This window comes from Pongo abelii, chromosome 21 (assembly GCF_028885655.2).
Source record: "Pongo abelii isolate AG06213 chromosome 21, NHGRI_mPonAbe1-v2.0_pri, whole genome shotgun sequence".
Classification (NCBI taxonomy): domain Eukaryota; kingdom Metazoa; phylum Chordata; class Mammalia; order Primates; family Hominidae; genus Pongo; species Pongo abelii.
The window spans coordinates 14682313-14704662 of NC_072006.2; the positions used below are offsets into that span (position 1 = coordinate 14682313).

At 44.6% G+C, this 22350-nt stretch overlaps 1 protein-coding gene across 11 annotated transcripts in view; it reads left to right on the forward strand.

Moving 5' to 3' along the window:
- RIN2 (Ras and Rab interactor 2) overlaps window positions 1-22350 on the forward strand; it is a 246993-nt gene that overhangs the window by 210714 nt on the left and 13929 nt on the right. For all 11 annotated transcript variants that reach the window (XM_054541625.2, XM_063720682.1, XM_054541621.2 and 8 more), the window contains 2 exons: window positions 4627-4718; window positions 8437-9570. In XM_054541625.2, the coding sequence (XP_054397600.2) occupies window positions 4627-4718; window positions 8437-9570 (1226 nt within the window). The remainder of the gene's footprint in view (window positions 1-4626; window positions 4719-8436; window positions 9571-22350) is intronic.

Here is a 22350-nt window from a genome sequence, read left to right on the forward strand (position 1 = left end):
ATTTGAGTTTGGCTCGGTTTATTTTAGTTTAAGGATTAGGTTGTTTCTCAAAGACTAAGTGCCTGTTGACTAGACTCTGCCAGAGGACAGGAGGTACTACGCGCTTTTTTTTTCTTTTGAGATGGAGTTTCACTTTTGTTGCCCAGGCTGGGGTGCAATGGCGTGATCTCGGCTCACTGCAACCTCCATCTTCTTGGGTTCAAGCGATTCTCCTGCCTCAGCCTCCTGAGTAGCTGGGATTACAGGCATGCACCACCATGCCCAGCTAATTTTTGTATTTTTAGTAAAGACGGGGTTTTACCACGTTGGCCAGGCTGGTCTCAAACTCCTGACCTCAGGCAATCCGCCCGCCTCAGCCTCCCAAAGTGCTGGGATTACAGGCATGAGCACTGTGCCCGGCCAGGAGCCACTAAGCTCTTCACCCTCTGAAGTCTCCAGGTCAGCTGAAGCCACACAATAAATGGCCTCAGGAAGGGGAGGCACTTCCAGAGGAGGAATTCAGCGCTGCTCACCAGCAGGAAGAAAATGAGGGCTTCACTGAGAATGGGACCAGTACCTGGGGGCACCTCCCAAGAGGATGCAACCTGCATGCCATGATTTGGGCAGGATCTCTTAAGCCTGCGTAAGGAAATGAAATGTGCTGCCCAAAGAGAGGAGACTGGTGCAGAAGCACAGCCCCCAACAGACACACACACACAGACACACACAGACACACACACACACACTCATCCCCAGGAACCACACCTGGTCTGGCCTAAAGCCAACCAGGTTGGAGGAGTAAGTCTCAATGCTAACATGTTGGCCAGGGGTGAAGTCGGCTGATATTTACTTTTCACAGTTTGCTTTTTGGTAATTGTGGAGTTGTTGGGAAAAATCATTACACCTACAAAGCAATATTTGGCAATAGCATAGAAAAGTCACCATCAGTGTTCATGGTAGACTGGAGTACCTGCTGTCCAGGACTGTTTGAAGATACAAGGAGATAAAGTATATGAAAGCCTTGTCAACTATAAAGCATGATACCAATATATAAGGTACTTACACGAAAACTCCAAAATTGATGTTTTGCAGGTAGGAAGGCCAAGATTAATTTCCCCGTTTGTTCCAAAATGCAAAGATATTTGATGTTTTTGTTTCTCTTTCTGTGCTACTCATCTATGTTCTTGGCAATTGGTAGTTGATTTACCCAGTCTTACAAGAATATTTGTGACATTTTTTAGTTGGTTGTTAGTGCATAAATATATTCAAGTAAAGAAAGTGATTGGATTATTGGTTCTGGTGTTTCACACAGCATGCATATGCAAATATTCATTGCACAAGAGAATTCACGAATCAATAAACATAGGATTTGCCATAGTGGGAAGGCTCGCTGAAAAGTGTCATTGAGAATACAAATAGTGACTGCACACCTTCACCCCCAATGCCTGGCAGCGCTCTGTTGATTTGGTGTTATCAGTGTAGTAGGGAGAGTACTAGAGTCATCTGGAGTCTTGTTAAATGCAGAATGCGATTCAGTGGGTCTGAGGTGGTACCTGAGGTTTTGCATTTCCAGCAAGCTCCCAGGGGATGAGGCTAATGCTGCTTGTCCTCAGATCAGAATAGAGGAATAGAGGAAATAATAATTTTAGGGGTCTTCTATATCTGTGCTAAGCACCATACATACATATTTCTCATCCTCATGGCAACCCTATAAATTAGGATGATGAAAACACTGAGGCAGAAAAAGTGAAGCACGTGCCCACAATCATTCAATCAGTAAGTGGACAGTTATGGGAGTTGAACTCAGGCCTGCCTTAATGCCAAAGCCCATATTTTCCCACCATACTATTCAGTTGGACCTTAGGGTCCAACATATCTGGGTTTCGACCCTCACTTCATCTCCATTAGCTCTGCGAGGGTGTGCTAGGGATCTCACTTGTCTGCGTCGTCATCTGCTCCTGATCCACAGAATGGGGGCATCATGGCTTCCTCCCAGGGCTGTTCCAGGCCCCACACGAGTTACAGTGCCTGCTGTAATTTACTAGTAGTTGCCCGATGATCTTTGTCCCCTCCCCTTTAGAAATCTACTTATAGAGCAAAGTTAAACAAAATAAATCTAGACTGTACATGTTTTAACTCTTGGGTGAAACATTTATATCTAAGATGATGGCTTTTGTTTGTCTGTTATGCAAGCTTTAGAATTGAGGCCCCTTTCTTTAATAGGATGTAAGTGAGAAGGCGTCCCTGTGTGTGTGTGAGTGTGTGTGTGCGTGTGCACGCACGTGCATGCGTGTGCATGTGTGTGAAGATGCTGGGATGCACCCTGGTTGGCACAGTGGGAGAGGATGCATATACAACATCTAATTTTCTAGTAGATCAAAGCCTGAAACCATCCATTAACCAATGACAGGTGTGGCTTCCTGTCATATATCATTAAGAAAACCCCAAACCAGTCATGTGATGTTTAAGCTCCAGGTATTGCATTGAGCAAGGTAAAAGCTTAATATAAACATAGGTTGGTTTTGTGGTATGCAGCTTTCCCCCCAAATTGTCTGAGGAAAGTAGATTTTAATTAAGTTGGTCCGGCCACACAAACATATATTTACAGTCTAGTTTGGTGTTACAAGGTTGTGGTTCCCATTAATCTTCACCTGAGATTATCATCAGGGTTGCCGCCCTGCCAGGTCAGGCAGCAGCTATTACAGACACAGCCATCCCCTGCAGTGCTGCCTGCTTCATCTCAAACAGACACAAGTGGCCAAGCAAAGGGGGTGCTCACAGCATTTGAGGACAAGTGAAAGGTCTCGTGGAAGGAAGAGGTGATCCAGGCCTAACCCCCAAGAAAGAGCAGCCTCCTGGCTTTACATTAGCAGAGTAGTATAGTATCAAAACGTTCTTGTTTTTTTCTTCTTTTCATTGACTTACTAATTTGTTATTCATTGTTAACAGCTTCTATGGCTCCAAAATTCTCCAGTCATCCAGATTTAATCTGGTTTATCCAAGAATGTTGCCTAATTTTACTGTAAACAATAGGTTGTTTGGTATCATTATTCTTGTCAGTGGAAATTCTCAGCATGTCTCACGATGACAAAATCCAGGCAGGACTCCAAGTTTTGTTCCTTACTAGCACCTTCCAGCCACAGTGGTCTCCTTGCTGTTCTTCATCCATGCCAGACCCTCCCCACTCCAGGGCCTTTGCACCAGCTGCTCACTCTGCCTGGAAGGTCCTTCCCCTCATGATTTAACCCCTGGCTACCATTAGATCTTCAGTCAAATGCTGCCTGTTCACGAAGCCTTGTCTGGCCACCTTCACACTCAAACACTCTTTATTCTCCTTTCCTGCTTCACTTTTATCCATGTCATGGATCTCCTTCTCATAGATTCTGTAAATTGTGTATTTGCTTATTGTCTATTGGTATCCCCTGACATGGAGCTCCATGCAGGCAGGAACTTCCGTCTGTTTTGTTCCCAGCCCCTGATGCAATGTCTGGCACATCGCAGATGATCATAAACATCTGTGGAACAAATGAATGAATAATTATTTCTTTGTAAGACTATTACCACCACTGGAAAAGAAAAAACACAAACAAACAAACCCTCCTTTTTGATTAAGTCACCAGTTATTGAATATTCATTCATTCATTCATTCAAGCACTTTCTGCCTGTCTGTGTCAGGACAGTGTTGTGCTTTTGCCCTGTGGGGAATTCACCAGTGCTTAGAACATGGTCCTAACCTTTGTGTATGAACATGAGCAAATGTTTAAGTCTGCCTTTGCCCTTTCCAAGAAAGCAAGTCATGGCCCATGGCTGTGGCAGGTCCCTGATGCTGGCTGGGCTCTCTCCTGTTGGGTCTGTTGCTCTCTCTGCCATGTGTGTTTGTCCATCTGCACGTGGCACCATGCTGCTTGGGTGCTGGGGTTATTGGCATGAGGGGCCTTAGACTTGCTTTCCTATTCAAAGCCTGGTCCAGAGTCCAGCAGCATCAGCATCCTCTAAGAGCTTGGCAGAAATGCCGAATCTCCAGTCCCTCCCAGACCTCTGGAATCAGAGTGTGCAGTATAACAAGACCCTGGGTATCTATCTGTACAGTAGAGAAGCTCTGCCTTCAAACACAGGAGAAAGTTTTGTCTCCAGCACACCAAGGCCAATGTGTGGGCTCTAATGGGAAGATTTCATAAGTAAAGTCAACAGATATTCGTTGAGAGCCTGCAGTGTGCAAGGCAATGGGCTAATTCATCTCAGTTTAGGATTCCACATTTCTGCCCAGGAAGTTTCGGCCCAACATTCACATAGGAATGCAGTAAATTAGTACATAATGTTTTATATGCATGCTAGATCTACCAACAAGTCAGCAATTCTGATGTAAACTCTACATACCTTTTAGCTACTCAGCAGGGCAATTGAGTCCCTACTTTGATACTGAAACTATGCTGGTTTTTCTCTCAGCCTGTCCTGAGTGTGATAATACAGACAGGAATTGTAAGTGTTAAGTTTTACCACCAGGAAAGATAACTTCGTTGATATGGTACGGTGTCTACTTAGGACATTTTAAACAGTTTAAGCTAAAACATCTCTATGATGAAAATAAACACAAGATAGAAACCAGACATGTAATTACAAACATTCTCTCTTTTTCTGAACAATCAGGGATGTTCTGCCATTTACCTTGAAGTTGCCTTATGCCATTTCAACAGCCAAGTCGGAGGCTCAGCTTGAAGAACTGGCCCAGATGGGACTAAGTAAGTGTGTGACCCCTGCCTGAGTCTATCTAAAAATGAATCCATGGAGCAGAGTCAATGGTGGGCTCACTGAGGCTACACTGCTCCGTCAATCTCTCCAGCTTCTCCATCAATGAGTTTGGGCTACCCAAAATGTTGACGTCCTCATGTAAACATCTGTAATGTGTTGATGTCTTCCCTTTCTGAGGCATCTTACTGGGGAGAGGCAGCACTTGACAGAAAGAGAAATCCAGTGTAGTGCATTTTGCGTGCATGATTTTTTTTTTTTTTTGAGGGGCACACGGGCATTGACGGCACTTCTGTGCTTTGAGGAATTGGACAGCACAGACATCTAGAGTAACATTTGTCCCACTTCCTCTCTCGTCATTCAATTCTTGTCCTGCTGTTCTGGCCCATGTCCTAACTCTGTCGGGGATCCTTGGTCTGGCAGCTGGGTACTTGCTTCCCCGTCCTGCCCGTTTGCCGACGTCCCCTAAATCCTCACAATTCTGCCGGACAATGGTTGACAATGGATCAAGATATACAACTCACCCACTTTAACTTCTTTTCCCCATTGCCTTGGGGGAATCTATGTGGGTTTAGCTTTTGCAAAAAATGTTCCTCCTAGATCAAAAGAGGAAATTCTCTTAAGATTTTAGGACTTCACTCACTATGATACTTGACTCAGCAAATAAAAGATGTATGTATTCCTCCTCTGGCATATTTTTCTCTTAACTTAAAGAACTTGTTTTGAAGCAAGCGCCATTTCCAAGGAAGCTTCAGAGAGGAGCCTGGGCATAGCTTTGAATTCCCTTCTGCTGAAACTGCAACTTTTTTTTTTTTTTTTGAGAGGGAGTCTCGCTTTGTTACCCAGGCTGGCGTGCAGTGTTGAGATCTCAGCTCACTGCAGCTTCTGCCTCCCAAGTTCAAGCGATCCTCCCACCTTAGCCTCCCGAGTAGCTGGGGTTACAGTCGCTTGCCACCATGCCCGGATGATGTTTGTATTTTCAGTAGAGATGGCGTTTCACCACGTTGGCCAAGCTGGTCTCGAAATCCTGACTTTCGGTGATCCACCCACTTTGGTATCCCAAAGTGCTGGGATTACAGGCATGCGCCACTGTGCTCGGCCATGAAACTTAGATTGTATCTGTAGAAGGATTGCCTTCTGTGTTTGAGGCCTGTCTGATGGCAAGACTGGGTAATGGGATTTGGAAAGAGAATACTGGTAAAACTCTCAGGCCATAGAAACGTCCCTATTTAAAAGTTGCACCTTCTCTTGCAACTAAGTTCTGCATACCTTTGGAGAGAGATTAAAATACTTGCTGAAGTTAAGTCAATATTGTCAACTAGATTCTAGGCCTCTTGAAGATGTGCACCAGGTCTCAGTTCTCTCTCCTGACCTCTGTCCACATAGCTCCAGTCTGATGGTCCACAGGCTTAGTGTGTTCATAGTGCTGAGTCTGAAGGACTAAAGTGTCAAGGACAATGCTTGTGCCATGCCGAGAGAGGTGAAAAGAGTTTGCTCCAGTGGCTACTAACCAGAAGCGACTGAGGGCTAATTAATGTATATTCGACTTGTGATTCTCAATGTGTATATTATCCATTTTGTGTAGAGATAGCATATTTTAAAATTCTGTGCCTCAGTAAAAATACTGTTCATCAAACTAATATTCCTCGAGGGTCTGCTTTGTGGCAGACACTGGGCCCCAGACCAAGGACTCAAGGGTTAATAAGATCCCCTCTCACTCCCTGTGCCTGTACCTACTGCCAATGAGATTTGTAGTTTATATGGGAGATAGATATACACATGAACTAAGTATACAAAGCCTTACAAAAGTTTTACAACTGTGACAGTATAAGTCTAAGGAGGACTCAAAGGAGGTGGAAGTAATTTCTCCAAGACCTGCTGTCCTGGCTAATAGAAACATAAGGCTAATCTGTGTGTAATTTGAAATTTTCTAGTAGCCACACAGGTTAAATTGATTTTAATAATTTATTTTGTTGTATTTAATATGTCCAAAACATTATAATTTCTACATGCAACCAATATAAAAAAATTTTAAGGTATGAAATGTTTTACATTCTTTTTGTCATACCACGTATTCGAAACCCAATGAGTTATTTTATACTTACAGCATATCTCAACTCAGGCCCTGAATGTTTGTCAGAAATACATGGTTTGTATTTAGATTTCATTAAATTCACGGTTAAAAAAGTAGATTCTCGTAACCAAGTTCCAAAGATACTTAAACGTTTTCCAGTAACTGAACTGAACATCAGTTCTAAAATTTAAATTGATTGACACTGAATGAGATTTGATATTGACTTCCTCGGTTGTACTAGACAACTTCAAGTGCTCAAGTCACCTGTGGCTGTTAGCTTTCTTGTTGGACAGTGCAGGAGTCGGGAGAGAGAAGGAGGGATGCAGGATAGATTACATAAGGCAGGTGACACAGCTGTCACCACACAGACAAGGGAGAGCCAGGACTCCCAAAGGGCTTCATCTCAGTCCTCCCATGGCCAGCCATTCTGGGCCCATGGGAAAGAAAGACATTGCAAAGCATAGCTAGAGATAGAGAAGAACCCATTCCAGGCCGGGCACAGTGGCTCACACCTGTAATCCCAGCACTTTGGGGGGCCGAGGCAGGTGGATCACCTGAGGTCAGGAGTTCGAGACCAGCCTGGTAAACAAGGTGAAACCCCGTCTCTCCTAAAAATACCAAAATTAGCCAGGCATGGTAGTGTGCGCCTGTAGTCCCAGCTACTCGGGAGGCTGAGGAAGGATAATCACTTGAACCTGGGAGGTGGTGGTTGCAGTGAGCCAAGATCATGCCACTGCACTCCAGCCTGGGCGACAGAACAAGATTCCATCTCAAGGGGGGGACAAAAAAGAATAATCTATCCCAAATGGAAATTATAACAGGCACCACTGATCACAGCACTACCTCCCTCAACTTACATGGAACACTGAGACTCATCTGCAAGAGGAGACACAGGCAGTACAGATCAATAAGCAATCTGCACTACTTTGCAGAGCATTGCATATTTATGAGCATGGTGAGGAGGTTATATAGGATTTGGGAAGGAAGGACTCCAAACCACAAAGGTAAATGGTTGGGCCTGCACTGCACATTAAGCTTGCTGTGGTTTTTCTGCTGATGGGACCCATGAATGTAGTTTTCCTCCTTTGGTGGTTTTAATGCTGAATGTGTAAAACCCTAGGCAGATTGTGTAACATCCCCCAGGCCCAGCTGCTGGTCCTGCCCATTAAAGGGGAACTTCAAGGCCCGATTCCTTGGCTGGCAGCTGCACTGTGGAGGGCATCCCAGGAGAAGTTGTTGGGAAAGGGTGGTGTTGCTTTGTAAGTCGGTTCAGTTTTTGTAAAGCAAGTCAGGAAGCCCCAGTGACCTTTTTTGAGCTTATACTGGAACAATTCCAGTTCATTTTTTTCTTTCAACTTACCTGTGAAAAGACAGGGCTGGAAGCCTATGTTGGCCAAGCCATTTCTCCAGGGCTTTGAAGGTGACAGGCCTCTGGAGCCTTCCTGTGAGCTCATAGCTGGGCCTGGCAGCCTTTCTGCCCTTTCCAGTAAAGGAATGCAGTAAACCTGAGTACAACACACCCCCCACCCCACCCCGCAAGACTTGCGTTGTCATGCAGCGTGCTTTTTTTAATTTGTGAAGGAATGGTCTGAGTGTACCGTATTTACATTCTTGTGTTCACTGATAATGACTTTCAGATTTCTGGAGCTCCCCAGCTGACAGCAAACCCCCGAACCCTCCACCTCCCCACAGGCCTCTCTCCTCCGACGGTGTCTGTCCTGCCTCCCTGCGTCAGCTCTGCCTTATAAATGGAGTGCATTCTATCAAAACCAGGACGCCTTCAGAGCTGGAGTGCAGCCAGACCAACGGGGCCCTGTGCTTTATTAATCCCCTTTTCTTGAAAGTGCACAGCCAGGACCTCAGTGGAGGCCTGAAACGGCCGAGCACAAGGACTCCCAACGCGAATGGCACGGAGCGGACTCGGTCCCCCCCACCCAGGCCCCCGCCACCCGCTATTAATAGTCTCCACACAAGCCCTCGGCTGGCCAGGACTGAAACCCAGACGAGCATGCCAGAAACAGTCAACCATAACAAACATGGGAACGTAGCTCTGCCTGGAACGAAACCAACTCCCATCCCTCCACCCAGGCTGAAGAAGCAGGCTTCTTTTCTGGAAGCAGAGGGCGGCGCAAAGACCTTGAGCAGCGGCCGGCCTGGCGCAGGCCCGGAGCTGGAGCTGGGCACAGCTGGCAGCCCAGGTGGGGCCCCGCCTGAGGCCACCCTGGGGGATTGCACAAGGGCCCCGCCGCCCAGCTCTGAATCACGGCCCCCGTGCCATGGAGGCCGGCAGCGGCTGAGCGACATGAGCATTTCTACTTCCTCCTCCGACTCGCTGGAGTTCGACCGGAGCATGCCTCTGTTTGGCTACGAGGCGGATACCAACAGCAGCCTGGAGGACTACGACGGGGAGAGTGACCAAGAGACCATGGCGCCCCCCATCAAGTCCAAAAAGAAAAGGAGCAGCTCCTTCGTGCTGCCCAAGCTCGTCAAGTCCCAGCTGCAGAAGGTGAGCGGGGTGTTCAGCTCCTTCATGACCCCGGAGAAGCGGATGGTCCGCAGGATCGCCGAGCTTTCTCGGGACAAATGCACCTACTTCGGGTGCTTAGTGCAGGACTATGTGAGCTTCCTGCAGGAGAACAAGGAGTGCCACGTGTCCAGCACCGACATGCTGCAGACCATCCGGCAGTTCATGACCCAGGTCAAGAACTATTTGTCTCAGAGCTCGGAGCTGGACCCCCCCATCGAGTCGCTGATCCCTGAAGACCAAATAGGTAAGTACCCACTTTTTTAAAATATAAAATCTATTGTAACTCTGTCCGGGCAGTGCAACCTATGTTTGTTATTTTTTATGAAGTTTACTCCGAAGTTCAAAACAACACCCAGCTCCACCTTCTCTCCCGGTTTGAATGGAAAAATCAGTTTCTCAAGGTAGCTGCTAACTGCCAGGCTCAAAAATGTTTTCGGGAGTGACAGATTGGAGCTGCAGAGTGATTCTGTTCAGGGATGGAGTTTGGTCTTCGGTGGGTCCAGCTGCCGCCTGCTGTGGTAACGTGTGTGTGTTACATGTGCCGGGCGTTTCTGGACGCGTGCTTCTCTGCAGGCTGTGCATACATACAAAGGTGGTTTTGTTATTTTCTGAGAGGCAGTGGGTATTTTGTTCTGCCTTGGTTGCAAGTAAACTTTTTATTGAGGTGTAGCATATGTTCAGAGAGCACAAAACTCAGGTATGCATTGGAATGAGTTTCCACCGCAAGCTTACCTGTGGGACAACTACCAACCCCTGGATAAGCAGAACCTGACCAGCATCTAGGGACCCCGGGCTCCCTGTTCTCCCTCAAGGGTACCATCCTGCTGGCTCCTCATCCCATAGACTTCTGTAAGCAGCACGGCTTGGGAGTAAGCAAAAACTGAAAAAGACAAGTTTGTTTTGTGTAACTTTAAAATAAGTAACATAGTTTGGAGGTCACATGAAAGGTGTTTTCTCCAACTTCAAGGGGAAATTCTTTCTTTATAATCTCATTTAAAGGATGAGTTGCTAATGGTTACTTTGGCCAAGGCAAATTTGAATTTGGCAAGCAGTCTTTTCTTCCAGGGTGAGAATGTTGAAGGTTTTTTGTTTGTTTGTTTGTTGTTTTTAATTTTAGAAGGTTGACTCTTGAAGGTTAATTTCAGAGACTTTACTCACCAGGCAGCAGGAGCCTTTGGAGCTACCAAACATTTCCAGGCAGTTCAGAAGCTAAACCCCAATTTTTTCTTTCTGATTGGGTCCATTTGTTGAAAGTAGTAAACAGTGTGTGATAGAGGGCTCTTTCTCTTTCTCTGTTTCTCTCTCTCCTCTCTTTTTTCTCATTTAAGTGATTTTCAGCAGCTCTTTGATTTTCTCACAAAGGAATCAAAGCCTTGTTTGTTTTCTTGTGGTTTGACTGAGGCCAGGCCTGGTTGATCAGGGCGTGGTTAAAGCTGGGGTGTTGCTGGAGTGAGTGGCTAAAGGAATGTGCCCTTGTGAGGTGCCTTCTAATTGAAAAAGACATCAAGGAGACAGCAGAATATCCACAAAGGCTGCCTTTTTCCCCATCCCACCAGAGACCCGCTCTCAAGGGAGACCATATCTGACTCAGTATAACAGAAACCCAACCTGCAGGAGAAGCTTCCTCTTAGGGGCTGGGGTCAGAGGGGGGTGCAGCCAGGCAGGCGCTGATGTCAGGCCTGAGCTATGTGGCCAGCGGCGCCAACCAGCCCACAGTGCCTGGCCTTCCCTCCCTGCTGATGCTGTAAGCACCAACCCAAGTTAGTCCCGGGAAGCTCTTCAGCCAGCTCCTTTTGTAGTTAAATTCGGATATGGTACTTGCTCTTAGAACTCAAGGACTCACTCATTTTCTCCAAAAAACATGCTGAAAATTATGTATTTCACTACTCTAGAAGGATGCAGCTTTTAATTTAAAATGATTTATGGAGCTTCGAGTATGAGCCCGGCAGCCTGTCCAAGCTATTCCAGTGGGTCCTCACCTCACCCCTGTGAACAGGCATCGGCATCCCTTAAGGACTGGAGGAAGGCAAGGAGGGCTGTGCCAGGCCATGCCATTTGTCTGACAGCCACACTCTCTAGTAAACTAGCAGGTGCGGTATTTGAACTTCCATCGGATCAGAAGCCCACGTTTGCTGAGCTCACTGTTCTGCTGCTGCTGCTTGTGTTTCTATTTTCTCATCAGTAGTTCAGGGGAATTGTAACTGCAGGGCCAACCCTGTGTTGAGGCAGCTCAGACTAAAGCTCTCTGTAGAGTTATGGGTATGGCCTCCACAAGCATTGCCATGCTTTTTCTGTGGGTTTGTTTGGTTTGGTTTTTTTAAACTTTTGCACTAAAAGCAGTCAGTTCCTCCTGTTTCTTTACCAGTGAAACATCATTCTGTTTTGAAAGTATAGTGACAGTGCTAGGCTTTTGAAATAAAGGAGGTGAGTGGGAGCAGAGGTCAACCTGAGAAACTCATCACAAGTCCAGGTGGAAGGAAAGATGTGACCCTAACTATTAGAAAGCCAGTCCCCATAGAGGTGTGCTTTATTAGATTAGGCCTCTGACCAGAACATGGACTTAGCCAGCCCACTTGTCTATGTGGGCTTAAAAACTTGTCTAGGTCTGCTTTAAAAATATATATATAGTTCTATCCTCATTTCCTGTAGCTTCTGAAGAAGATAGCTCTGAACTAGAAGACAGAATTCTAATTTAAAGCCTAGATTTATGGAACAACTTGAAGTCAGAAGGTAGGAGGAGATATTACACTGGTTTAATCCATGTATGTTAGAGCAGTCATTCTTAGGTGAAAATGACCCTATGAATGCATGCACGTGTATCCCTTTAGTATATGGAGATAATACTCATCTGTCTTCTTCAGAGGGTGGTTCTTCAGTTACATAGAGAAAAGCTAATGAGAAAAACAAATAGTTCTCAGTCACTTTCCTTTTGCCCATGTGCTGGTGTCACTATCCCTTCTAGCACTTTCTAGACAAGTGCAAATGATAAACAGTGACTCAATCTCAAAACTGAAAAACTGCCCCTGTAAATGATTATGTTCTTTCACGGAGAATTTGCATTCTATTTAGACTACCCTATGGAGCAGTTCCAACCAAAAGCCCTGCTATGCAGAGGTTCCTGAATACATGTTCATTGCCTGGCACCAGCTTGGCTCTCCTGGTTGGAGAGACATGCTCGTTCCCGTGTGTGCCAGCTCCCTATTCATTCCAGGCCACATACTGGGCTTCCCTCCCAGAGAGCCATCACCTACTCTCACCCCTCCAGAGTGGTACATGGAAGAACAGACAAATGCTTTAATAAGAAGTGTGCAGTTTGGGGGCCCTACTTAAAGTATTGGGATCAACCTCTTCACAGACAGTGTGCTGTGCTCGTTACTGATGACCCATGCTATAGGATGTAGATGGGGTGAAATCACTTCCTGCTCCAACACACGTTCCTCACTGGTGGGTGTTCACATCCCACCACTCTTGCTTTAGTCTTTTTCAACCCGTGGGGGATATCCAACCAAAGTTTCTGGTAGAGAAATCTTCATTTTGCAGAACTTGTTGCAATGGTGTGGTTAGTGTTTTCATTTTAGTAAAATGATGTTTATTTCTGACTTGATGTCAGTCTTGGGAAATCCCTCTGTTTTCAAGGCTTGTTTCAAGAAAAACAAAATTTGTCCAAATCCAAAAATGTTAGTAATCTTAAATTTTCTATTTCATTCAGATACTCTCCACAGACTATCAGCAGTGATACAAAAGAGCCAACTATTCATATTCCTAGAAGTCAGTAGTAGAAAACGAGACGGTACTGTGCCTGTTTAAGTGCTACAAGCCAAAATGTATGTTTTCTCCAAAGAGCAATTTAACGATTTGAAGAAAAAGTACCCTTAAAATCAATTTCCACATATTTCAAAGATCACTTCCATTTACATATCTGAGTGTTTTTTGTTTGTTAATAGAGAAATGATACGGAAAATGTGGTTAGACACCGGAGAGTACAGCGCACATAGAAAAGGGGATTGAAATGATTCCCGGGGAGTTAAACAATCACAACTACTCTGGTTCAGATCTGGTATTTTTTTGTTTTTGTTTTCAAATGAGTATTTAAGCTGGCTCTAGCTTCAATATCTAGTGTGACTTGTTTTTAACTTTTCAGGTCACAGTTTGGTTCAAGCCCCTGAGTTATCTGGGTTATTTTTTAAGATAAAGAGCTATTCTGGGGCCGGGCGTGGTGGCTCATGCCTGTAATCCCAGACTTAGGGAGGCCGAGGTGGGTGGATCACCTGAGGTCAGGAGTTTGAGACCAGCCTGGCCAACATGGCGAAACCCAGTCTCTACTAAAAATACAAAAAAAGTAGCTGGGCATGGTGGTGGATGCCTGTAATCCCAGCTACTCAGGAGGCTAAGGCAGGAGAATCACTTGAACCTGGGAGGCGGAGGTTGCAATAAGCCAAGATCATGCCATTGCACTCCAGCCTGGGCAACAAGAGTGAAACTCCGTCTCAAAAAACAAATGAAAAAAAAAAAGCTCTTCTGAGAGGTGTAGCCAGGGAGGCATGTTAGTGCCAAACAGAGATTAAAACCTTGAATCTTCTGACTTCTGATCTAGTACATGTGACCCTATCGCCTGAAGGAACAAATGTCCTTGTAGAGTTAACAAGAGGCAGAGAAAAAGAAGAAAGATTGTAGTGTGCAAAAGGATACCTGTATTATTTCCAAAACTTAATTTAAATAGAAGACCACGACAAGAAGCACCTGTTTTTCCCCTGTGGGACATCCTTTGTTGAATAATTTTTACTTTAGGTCATCAAAATGGGGTCAATTATGTTACATCAACCAAAACAAGGTTGACACCCCTGGAGTTGTGACCTTCCGACCCTGAGCCGCTGACTCCATGACAGCCTGCACAAGGGGACTGTTAGAGCTCAGTAATTCGGAAAGACCTTGCTCACAAGGTGGGTGGCGGATGGCATCACAAAATAAGTCACACGAAGATGTCTGCTCCAGAGTATTTTCTGACCATATTCCTAGAGTCTTTCTACCTCCCAGGCAGGAAACCTCACCAGGTAAAAGAGGAATTCATGTAGGAATTGAGGAATGTCACCCAAAGGACACCTAAAATGCTGCATGAATTGTATGGCAGCATCAGGCTCTTTAGGGCATACCTATGTTTTCCCACCCCTCCACTCCAGCCAAAAGGAGGGTTCCCACTGGCTGCCTGTGTGAGGCCAGCACCGCATAGACGCAGCCCTTCCTGGTCCTCAGGTCCTACCCACAGCCTTGTCTCACTAGCTCAGTCTCGCAACAGGGAACAAGTGCTGTAGACACAGCCCCCACTCTCTTCTCACAGACACAGTATCCACTTTGGAGCTTCTCAGTTATTGTCCAGGCCCAGGGGAAGTCACAGCCACCTCCTCTGTAGAGTCAAAGCGTACAAATTAAATGCATCCTTGTTTTCAAAAGAGCCAAGTGAGAACACTGGTAATCACTCCTTGTGGGCGGCCCTGTATGGTTTACAAAGCACTTTGATGTATAGAATCCCTTTTAATCCTCCAAATGCCTTGGGAGGCTCCATTTATTGCCCTCACTTCTACAGATGAAGAAACCAAAAGCATAGCAAGGTCAAGCCAAGATGCAAGCACGACTGACATGGTCCCTTGGCAGGCCTTTTCTATACTTCTGGTGGCAGGGAATTACCGCTGTCTTCCAGTTGGTTTTATGTGGCGGGAAGGTGACCTCAGAGGTGAAGGCACATCACACCAGAGGGTACTGCTGTCTGCATGACTCATCACTGAAATTGTCCTCCCAATCCCTGACCAAGGCCATGTATGCCAGGTTTCTGCCCTGTAAAATTAAAGATTCCCTTCTTTCCATACTCTGTTCTTTGGAAGCAAGTCACTTAGCACTGCCCACACTCAAGGGATGGAGTGGAATTAAGCTCCACCTCCCAGAGGCGGGAGGATCTACATAAATTATTTGGAATTCTTCCGTAAGGGAGATTGGTCTCTTCTTCCCTGCTTTCATTTTTCCTGGTCTTTTACTAAAAGACACTGAAATCAGGCTGATGGATTCCCTACATCAAATATCACACAGATGTAGCCCATACTTTTGTAGACTAGCTTTCCTTGAAGCCCACCAAAATGAGCAGAAACTGAAGTGGATCAAAGCCCCAGTGCTTGTTATCTTTATTTCGGCCCCTTTCCTTGCTGGGCTAATGGGATCTTCCTTAAAATCATACCATGTCCTTTAGTATTTATTATTTATGAGCCAAAGTGTGCATGGCCAACAACACAACAAAGTGTGCATGGCCAACAACACACAAAGTGTGCATGGCCAACAACAACCAACCCAGGTTACAGGACATCCCTGCAGAGTGACAGGGTGCCCCACACCTGCCTGCCCCATGCCTGCGTGGTGATTTCATCACTAGAGTTACACGCCCGTATTCTGCAGGCTAAAGAGAAGAAACATAATTCCATGTCTTCTCCCAAAGGAAGAATTTTCTGTTAAACTTCACACTTTTGGAGCGTGTGCTGCATGAGGGCCTCATGCTGGGGACTTCAGGTGACACTAGGGACTGCAGAAACCCCAGTGTGGTTTTCAGAGGGCTTTCCCTCAAAGAGAGAAGACTAATTGACTCTATGTCAGAGCGGAGACAACAAAGAAAGCTGCGTGCTTACAAGGCGTCAGATGCATACAATTGCTCCTGGTGGAGACGCCACCCAGTCCTCCTAGCAACCACCCCAGGAAGCTGTGCGTGGCCCTATTTTATAGATGAGGAAGCTGAGGCTGGGAAAGGTCATCTTCTTTGATGGTCAGAAACCAGAAAGCTACCCATTCAGACTCGGCATCTGATCTGAGTGCCTCTGCAACCCCAGGTGGCCTGCCATTTTTTTGCGTAGTTTGTAATACAGGATTAGCAAAATGCTGTCATGGCAGCCCTGGTGTCATATTTTCAAGATCCTGCCTTCCGCCCTCCTCAGCCACCAGCTCTGCTCACATAAGATAGAGAAGTTTCTTGGCTGAAAGTCAGGGGCAAGTGGTGGCTCAGAGGAAGGGCTCAGGCAGGTTTGAAGCCCTGACTCTGCTGTTGCTGACTTGTGGGTGCTTGGTCATATTTCTTAATATCTCTGTGCCTCAGTTGCCTCAAATGTAACATGGTGTTGTGGGTGCCATTGTGCTCTGCCCACTGACGCTTGCTTACCAGTCTGACGTCCAGCTTCCAGCACCTGTGACATTTTGCATGAGGCTTTCACCAGAGCTCTGGCCCAGGGTGGGCTAGAAAGCCTGGGGAGTTGATGCCCATCCACTTCCAGGAGCAGCCTCAACCAGGGACTGAAGGGAGCATGTGTATCCATAACCCAGCTGCATCTCCTCCAGGGGGAGCAACTCTAAGGCATGTTCAACTCCACCTCTTGGAGTTCCCCAGCAGGGCTGAGATCCACCTGCCAGTGGTGATAACTGGCTTAATAAAGCAAACTATATTGGCTGCCTTCTTTCCCCAGTCAGTGCTTCCTGGGATCACTTCCCAAATTTAACCACTCATACTCAAATCCTTGTCTCAGGATTGGCTTCTGAGAGAATCCAGACTAAGACAAATAGGGATTATGCACCCATTTTAGTCAAAGAATTGTTTAAATACCTGTAAAGTGCTTAGTAGACATACTGAGCTTTCACTCAATGTTAGTTCTGATCCTTAATCCAATAATACAGCCAAAGGAGAATATGTTAGCACATAAAAAAAGAAAGCATCAAGTTGTTTTGCCCTTTTTGTACCAAGGGAGGTCTATGTGCCATCTCCTGACTTGTCGGAAATAGAAGTTACCTGGTTTGCATTTCTTCTCCACCATCCGGGAAAGTCACCTGACTTCCAAGCCTCATGGCCATCTGTAAAATGAATGACAGAATGACAGTAGTTCCAGCGTCATAGGGCTGAAGTGAGGGTTATTGAGGTAATACATATTAGAATAGGAAGTGCTCAAATAAATGCCCAATAAATGTTAGCAATTATAAATGTTTACATTTTCACAATTTGACTTCCCTACAAAAAAAAGGCCCATATCCTGTTATCGAACATTAGCTTCTATTTCTACTACTTTACCTTTTTAAAAAAAAAATCAGAATTCTCTAACTAGAATAAGCTAAGAGGTCATATGATCTAAACTCATGGATTTTTAAATTTTAAATGTGTTTATGTATTTAGGAGGTACGCGTGCAGAATTCTAACATGTATATATTGTGTAGTAATGAAGTCTGGGCTTGTGGTATACCCATCACCTGAATAATGAACATTGTAACCCAATAGGTAATTTTTCAACCCTCACCTCCCTCCCACCCTAACCTCATGTTGTATCTTTGTCAAGTAACTTTAGGTTGTAACCTGTGCATTTTTTTTATTATTATTATACTTTAAGTTCTAGGGTACATGTGCACAACGTGTGGGTTTTTTACATATGTATACATGTGCTGTGTTGGTTTGCTGCACCCATTAACTCATCATTTACATTACGTATATCTCCTAATGCTATCCCTCCCCGCTCCCCTCACCCAACGAAAGGCCCTGATGAAGCTGGAAACCATCATTCTGAGCAAACTATCACAAGGACAGAAAACCAAACACTGCATGTTCTCACTCACAGGTGGGAATTGAACAATGAGAACACTTGGACACAGGGTGGGGGACATCACACACCTGTACATTTTTAATACAATCATGTGTTGTTTAACTACAGGGATACATCTGAGAAATGCACTGTTAGAGAATTTTGTTGTTGTGGGAACATCATAGAGTACTTACACAAAGCTAGATGGCATAGCCTAGTACATACCTAGGCTATATGGTATATCCTACTGCTCCTAGGCTACAAACCCGGACAGCATGTGACTATACTGAATAGTGTAGGCAACTGTAACACAATACTAAGTATCTATATATCTAAACATGTCTAAACACAGGAAAGGAACAGTAAAAATACGGTATCAGAATCTTATGGGGCCAGGCGCGGTGGCTCATACCTGTAATCCCAGCACTTTGGGAGGCTCAGGTGGGTGGATCACCTGAGGTCAGGGGTTCAAGACCAGCCTGGCCAACATGGTGAAACCCCATCTCTACTAAAAATACAAAAGTTAGCCGGATGTGGTGGTGCATGCCTGTAATCCCAGCTACTCAGGATGCTGAGGCAGGAGAATCGCTTAAACCTGGGAGATGGAGGTTGCAGTGAGCCAAAATCGTGCCACTGCACTCCAGCCTGGGTGACAAGAGTGAGACTCTGTCTCAAAAAAATAATTAAATAAAAAATAAATAAGAATCTTATGGGACCACCCTGGCATATGTGGTTCATCTTTGACCAAAACACATCATTATGAAGCATGTGATTATATTACATGGTTTAGACTCTGGGTGTGGTTAGATTCCCTGGAGAATATTGATTTTTACTTTGTGTTGTTTTAACAATCACCAACTCAGTTAGGTTCAGATTGCTGGCTCTGTCTTGCCTTCCGTGGACAACGATTCTGATGGCCGTCCAGACAGTGGCAGTGAGAGGGGAAGGGACTTGGCCTCCCCACGGCTCCCTGGGCTCTTTCTAACACAAGCAATTTCTCCAGCCTTCAGCTTTGCCTCTCAGAGTCTCACTGCCTTCTGACCAGCAGCGGAAACGCAGAAAGTGTACAAACAAAGCCACTGCATTGCTGGTCTTGTGATGTTTCCTTGTCTATCTCCAGCCTCTGGAATCCATGCAATAGGTGGTCAGCATGAAGGAAAGGGTCAAGGTTTCTGTCTCTCTTCCTTAATGGAGGAGTGAATCAATTCTTGGAGAAGTAATAAGAGTGAATCACTTCTTGTCTAGAAGCCAACACATTGAATACTTCCTATAAATTATTACAGTAAGTGACATTTAGTCAAGGAAAGCCAGCAATTGCTATGGCCTCTACCACTTTCCTCTTATGGATTATTTTGGGGACAGTTGATATAATCTTGATAAATATTTTCAGAAAACTTGTTTCCAGTTTTGGTCATTTAGAAACATTTAGTTTCTAAAATTCAATGTGTTGTGGTTCAAACGATTTTTTACTATTTGCTTGTTACTAGAAAAATAGAAAAGAAATGAGTGAGGCTGGGCATGGTGTCTTACACCTATAATCCCAGTGCTTTGGGAGGCTGAGGTGGGAGGATCCCTTGAGACCAGGAGTTTGAGACCAACCTGGGCAACATAGTGAGACCCCCACCATCTCAACAACAGCAACAACAAAAAGACCTTAATGAGCTTTAAAAGCATATACTCACCTTATTCATCTGTAAAGGTTTCAGGTGTTTGCTTTGCACGCGTGCTTGTGGATGAATACAGTTGACATTACTCCAAGAACTCAGGAAACATTTTGTGGGTTCAAGTCCTGGCTCCCCCTCTTGATAGCTGCATGACAAGATGTCCTTGGGTTTCAGTTCCCTCATCAGTGAAATGAAAAGATAGTAGTCCTCCCTGGATGGAGTTTGTTTGAGGATTTGAAGATCCAGTGCAGGTAAAGTGGCTAGAATAGTGTCATTGTTCTGAGAGTTTAAAAGATTTTGTTTTTTTGTCCAGGAATTAACGATTAATGCAAAAAGAGATCATAGAAAAAAATGGAGAGTAGTAATTTATGAGAAATGTGACCAATTTGTTCTTTCCTCTTTTGTCTGAGATGGTTCATGTTATGAAAGATCGTCTGTTCCTTGAGTTCCTCAAATCCTTTGTCCTTCTTGCTTTATGAGCAGAACCTTGCTTTTCCTACTGGAGAGAGCCAGCTGGGTCACGGGTACCTCTTTTCATTTAGGTTTTTGTCCCCTACTCTTTATGTTTATCAAGGATTTGGGGAGGGTATGGAGGATGAGTGGAGTAAACCTCTGAAAAAAAATGCAGGGACCAGTTTCCTTATTTTTAAATTATGGTCTTTAAAGAAAAATGTCCTAAAATCTACCATAGCAATTACTTCTTCATTTTATTTTCAGAAAACGGGCTACTCCCTTGGTAATTGGTCCTAGGTTTCAACCCTCCTAAGAGGTTTCCACAGCCCCTTTTATACCTAAGGGTGGAATTCCCCTCGAAGGCCAGCACCCCTCCCTGGCAGCAAGGATGAGTTGCACAAGGGAGCCTGTCCAACTTGCTAGTAACAACTTTTCTGATGTCATCATTCCCCAGGAGCGGCTGCGAGCCTTTTGGGGATGATTTGTATTAACACTCTGGCCCAGAGGTGACCGGGCTCACTCTGATGATAATAGTTGCCCATGGGGTTCAAGGTGAAAATCTCATCCAGGTCTTTAGTTGTTTTCTGTTTCTCTGATTCATATACATTTATTGAGGTTTAACTTATATCCACAAAGTGTGTAAATCTTAAGTGCTCGGCTCAACAGAATTTTACACACGTGCACACCCATGTAGACACAATCCAGATCCAGATACAGAACATCTCCAATCCCTGGTGTCCTGTCCTAGCCCAGATCCTCCCCAAGGGGGACTGCCATCGTGACTTCTGTCCCACAGGTTAGTTTTGCCTGCTTTTGAACTTCATATAAACGAAATGCTGTAGGAGATACTCTTGTGTCTGGGTTCTTTCACACAGCATTGTGTCCATGAGATTCATCCATGTTGTTCTGGAGCAGTAATGTGAGCTTTTTCATTGAATAAATACATTCCATTGTCTGAATTTCATTGTAGTATTCCATTGAATGAATATATCCAATGTATTCATTTCTGTCCAAATGGGCCTTTGGGTTATTTCCAACTTGGGGCTATTATAAATAACATTACTATGGACATTCATGTACATTTCAAATTAATGATTGACATGGCCTTTGTCCTCCTGTGGTGACCCTATTTTAACCAAGTAGTGGTCACTTATAACCATGAATGTAGCTTTCAGAATGTTGGGATGAGAGAAATAAACTGGTGAGTATTTATAAAGTGACTTGAACTTTACAATTAAAAGATTATTTACTTTGAAAAGCTGTATAAATGGTTATTTAAAATAGTTGTGTGGCTTCTATCAAGCCATTAGTCATCTCTGAGCCTCAGTTTCCCCATCTGTTAAATGGACATAATATTAGTATTGTGCAAAAATAATAGAATTATTGCAAGGATTAGATGATAGTGAAGTAAAGCACTTAGATGGAGCCTGGCCCATCTGAGCACTCAATATTAATTGCTGTTATTAATTTTTATCATAATGATGATATAAGGTAAAGTCAAAGATGCTATAAAGTTGCACGAGCTTATTAACACAAAGCAACCAATGTAAACCAAGTAATTTGTTTTAATGCCAGATGTGAATAAGTTGTTCTGCTTTTTTTCCTACTTTATAACCTCCTTCGCATCAACCTTGATTTCTATAGTTATATAAACCTTTGTATTTAAACAAAGAGATCTCCTGGATAAGATGGAGGAGGAGAAAGAAAAAAACAACTTGGGCTGGGGAATCTGATGATTGTGGGGTCAGCATTAACTTTTGACCTCAGTTTTAACCTTGGGGGACTGTTTTCATTGTTTGTCCCTCTGGGTTAGATTTATCTTTGTCCCTGGCCTTCTAATAATAGGTAATCATTTGAATTCAATATGATCTGATCCAGCATCAGGAATTCCAAAGGCCAGAGAGACAACTCAGCTATTTCTTTTGCTTTTTCTTTTTTCTTTCGAGACAGTCTCATTCTGTCACTCAGGCTGGAGTGCAGTGGCAGGATCTCAGCTCACTGCAACATTGGCCTCCAGGGTTCAAGAGATTCTCATGCTTCAGCCTCCAGAGTAGTTGGGATTACAGGTGTGCGCCACCATGCCAAGCTAATTTTTTGTATTTTTGGTAGAGATGGGGTTTCGCTATGTTGGCCAGGCTGATCTTGAACCCCTGGCCTCAAGTGATCTGCCCACCCCAGCCTCCTGAAATGCTGGGATTACAGTCATGAGCCGCCATGCCTGGCCTAACTTTACTATTTCTGATCTTATATGTAAGTGGATCCATTGGCTTCCCAAATGGAATCAAATTAAGGTGTCATCATTTTATGCGTAGATGCTGC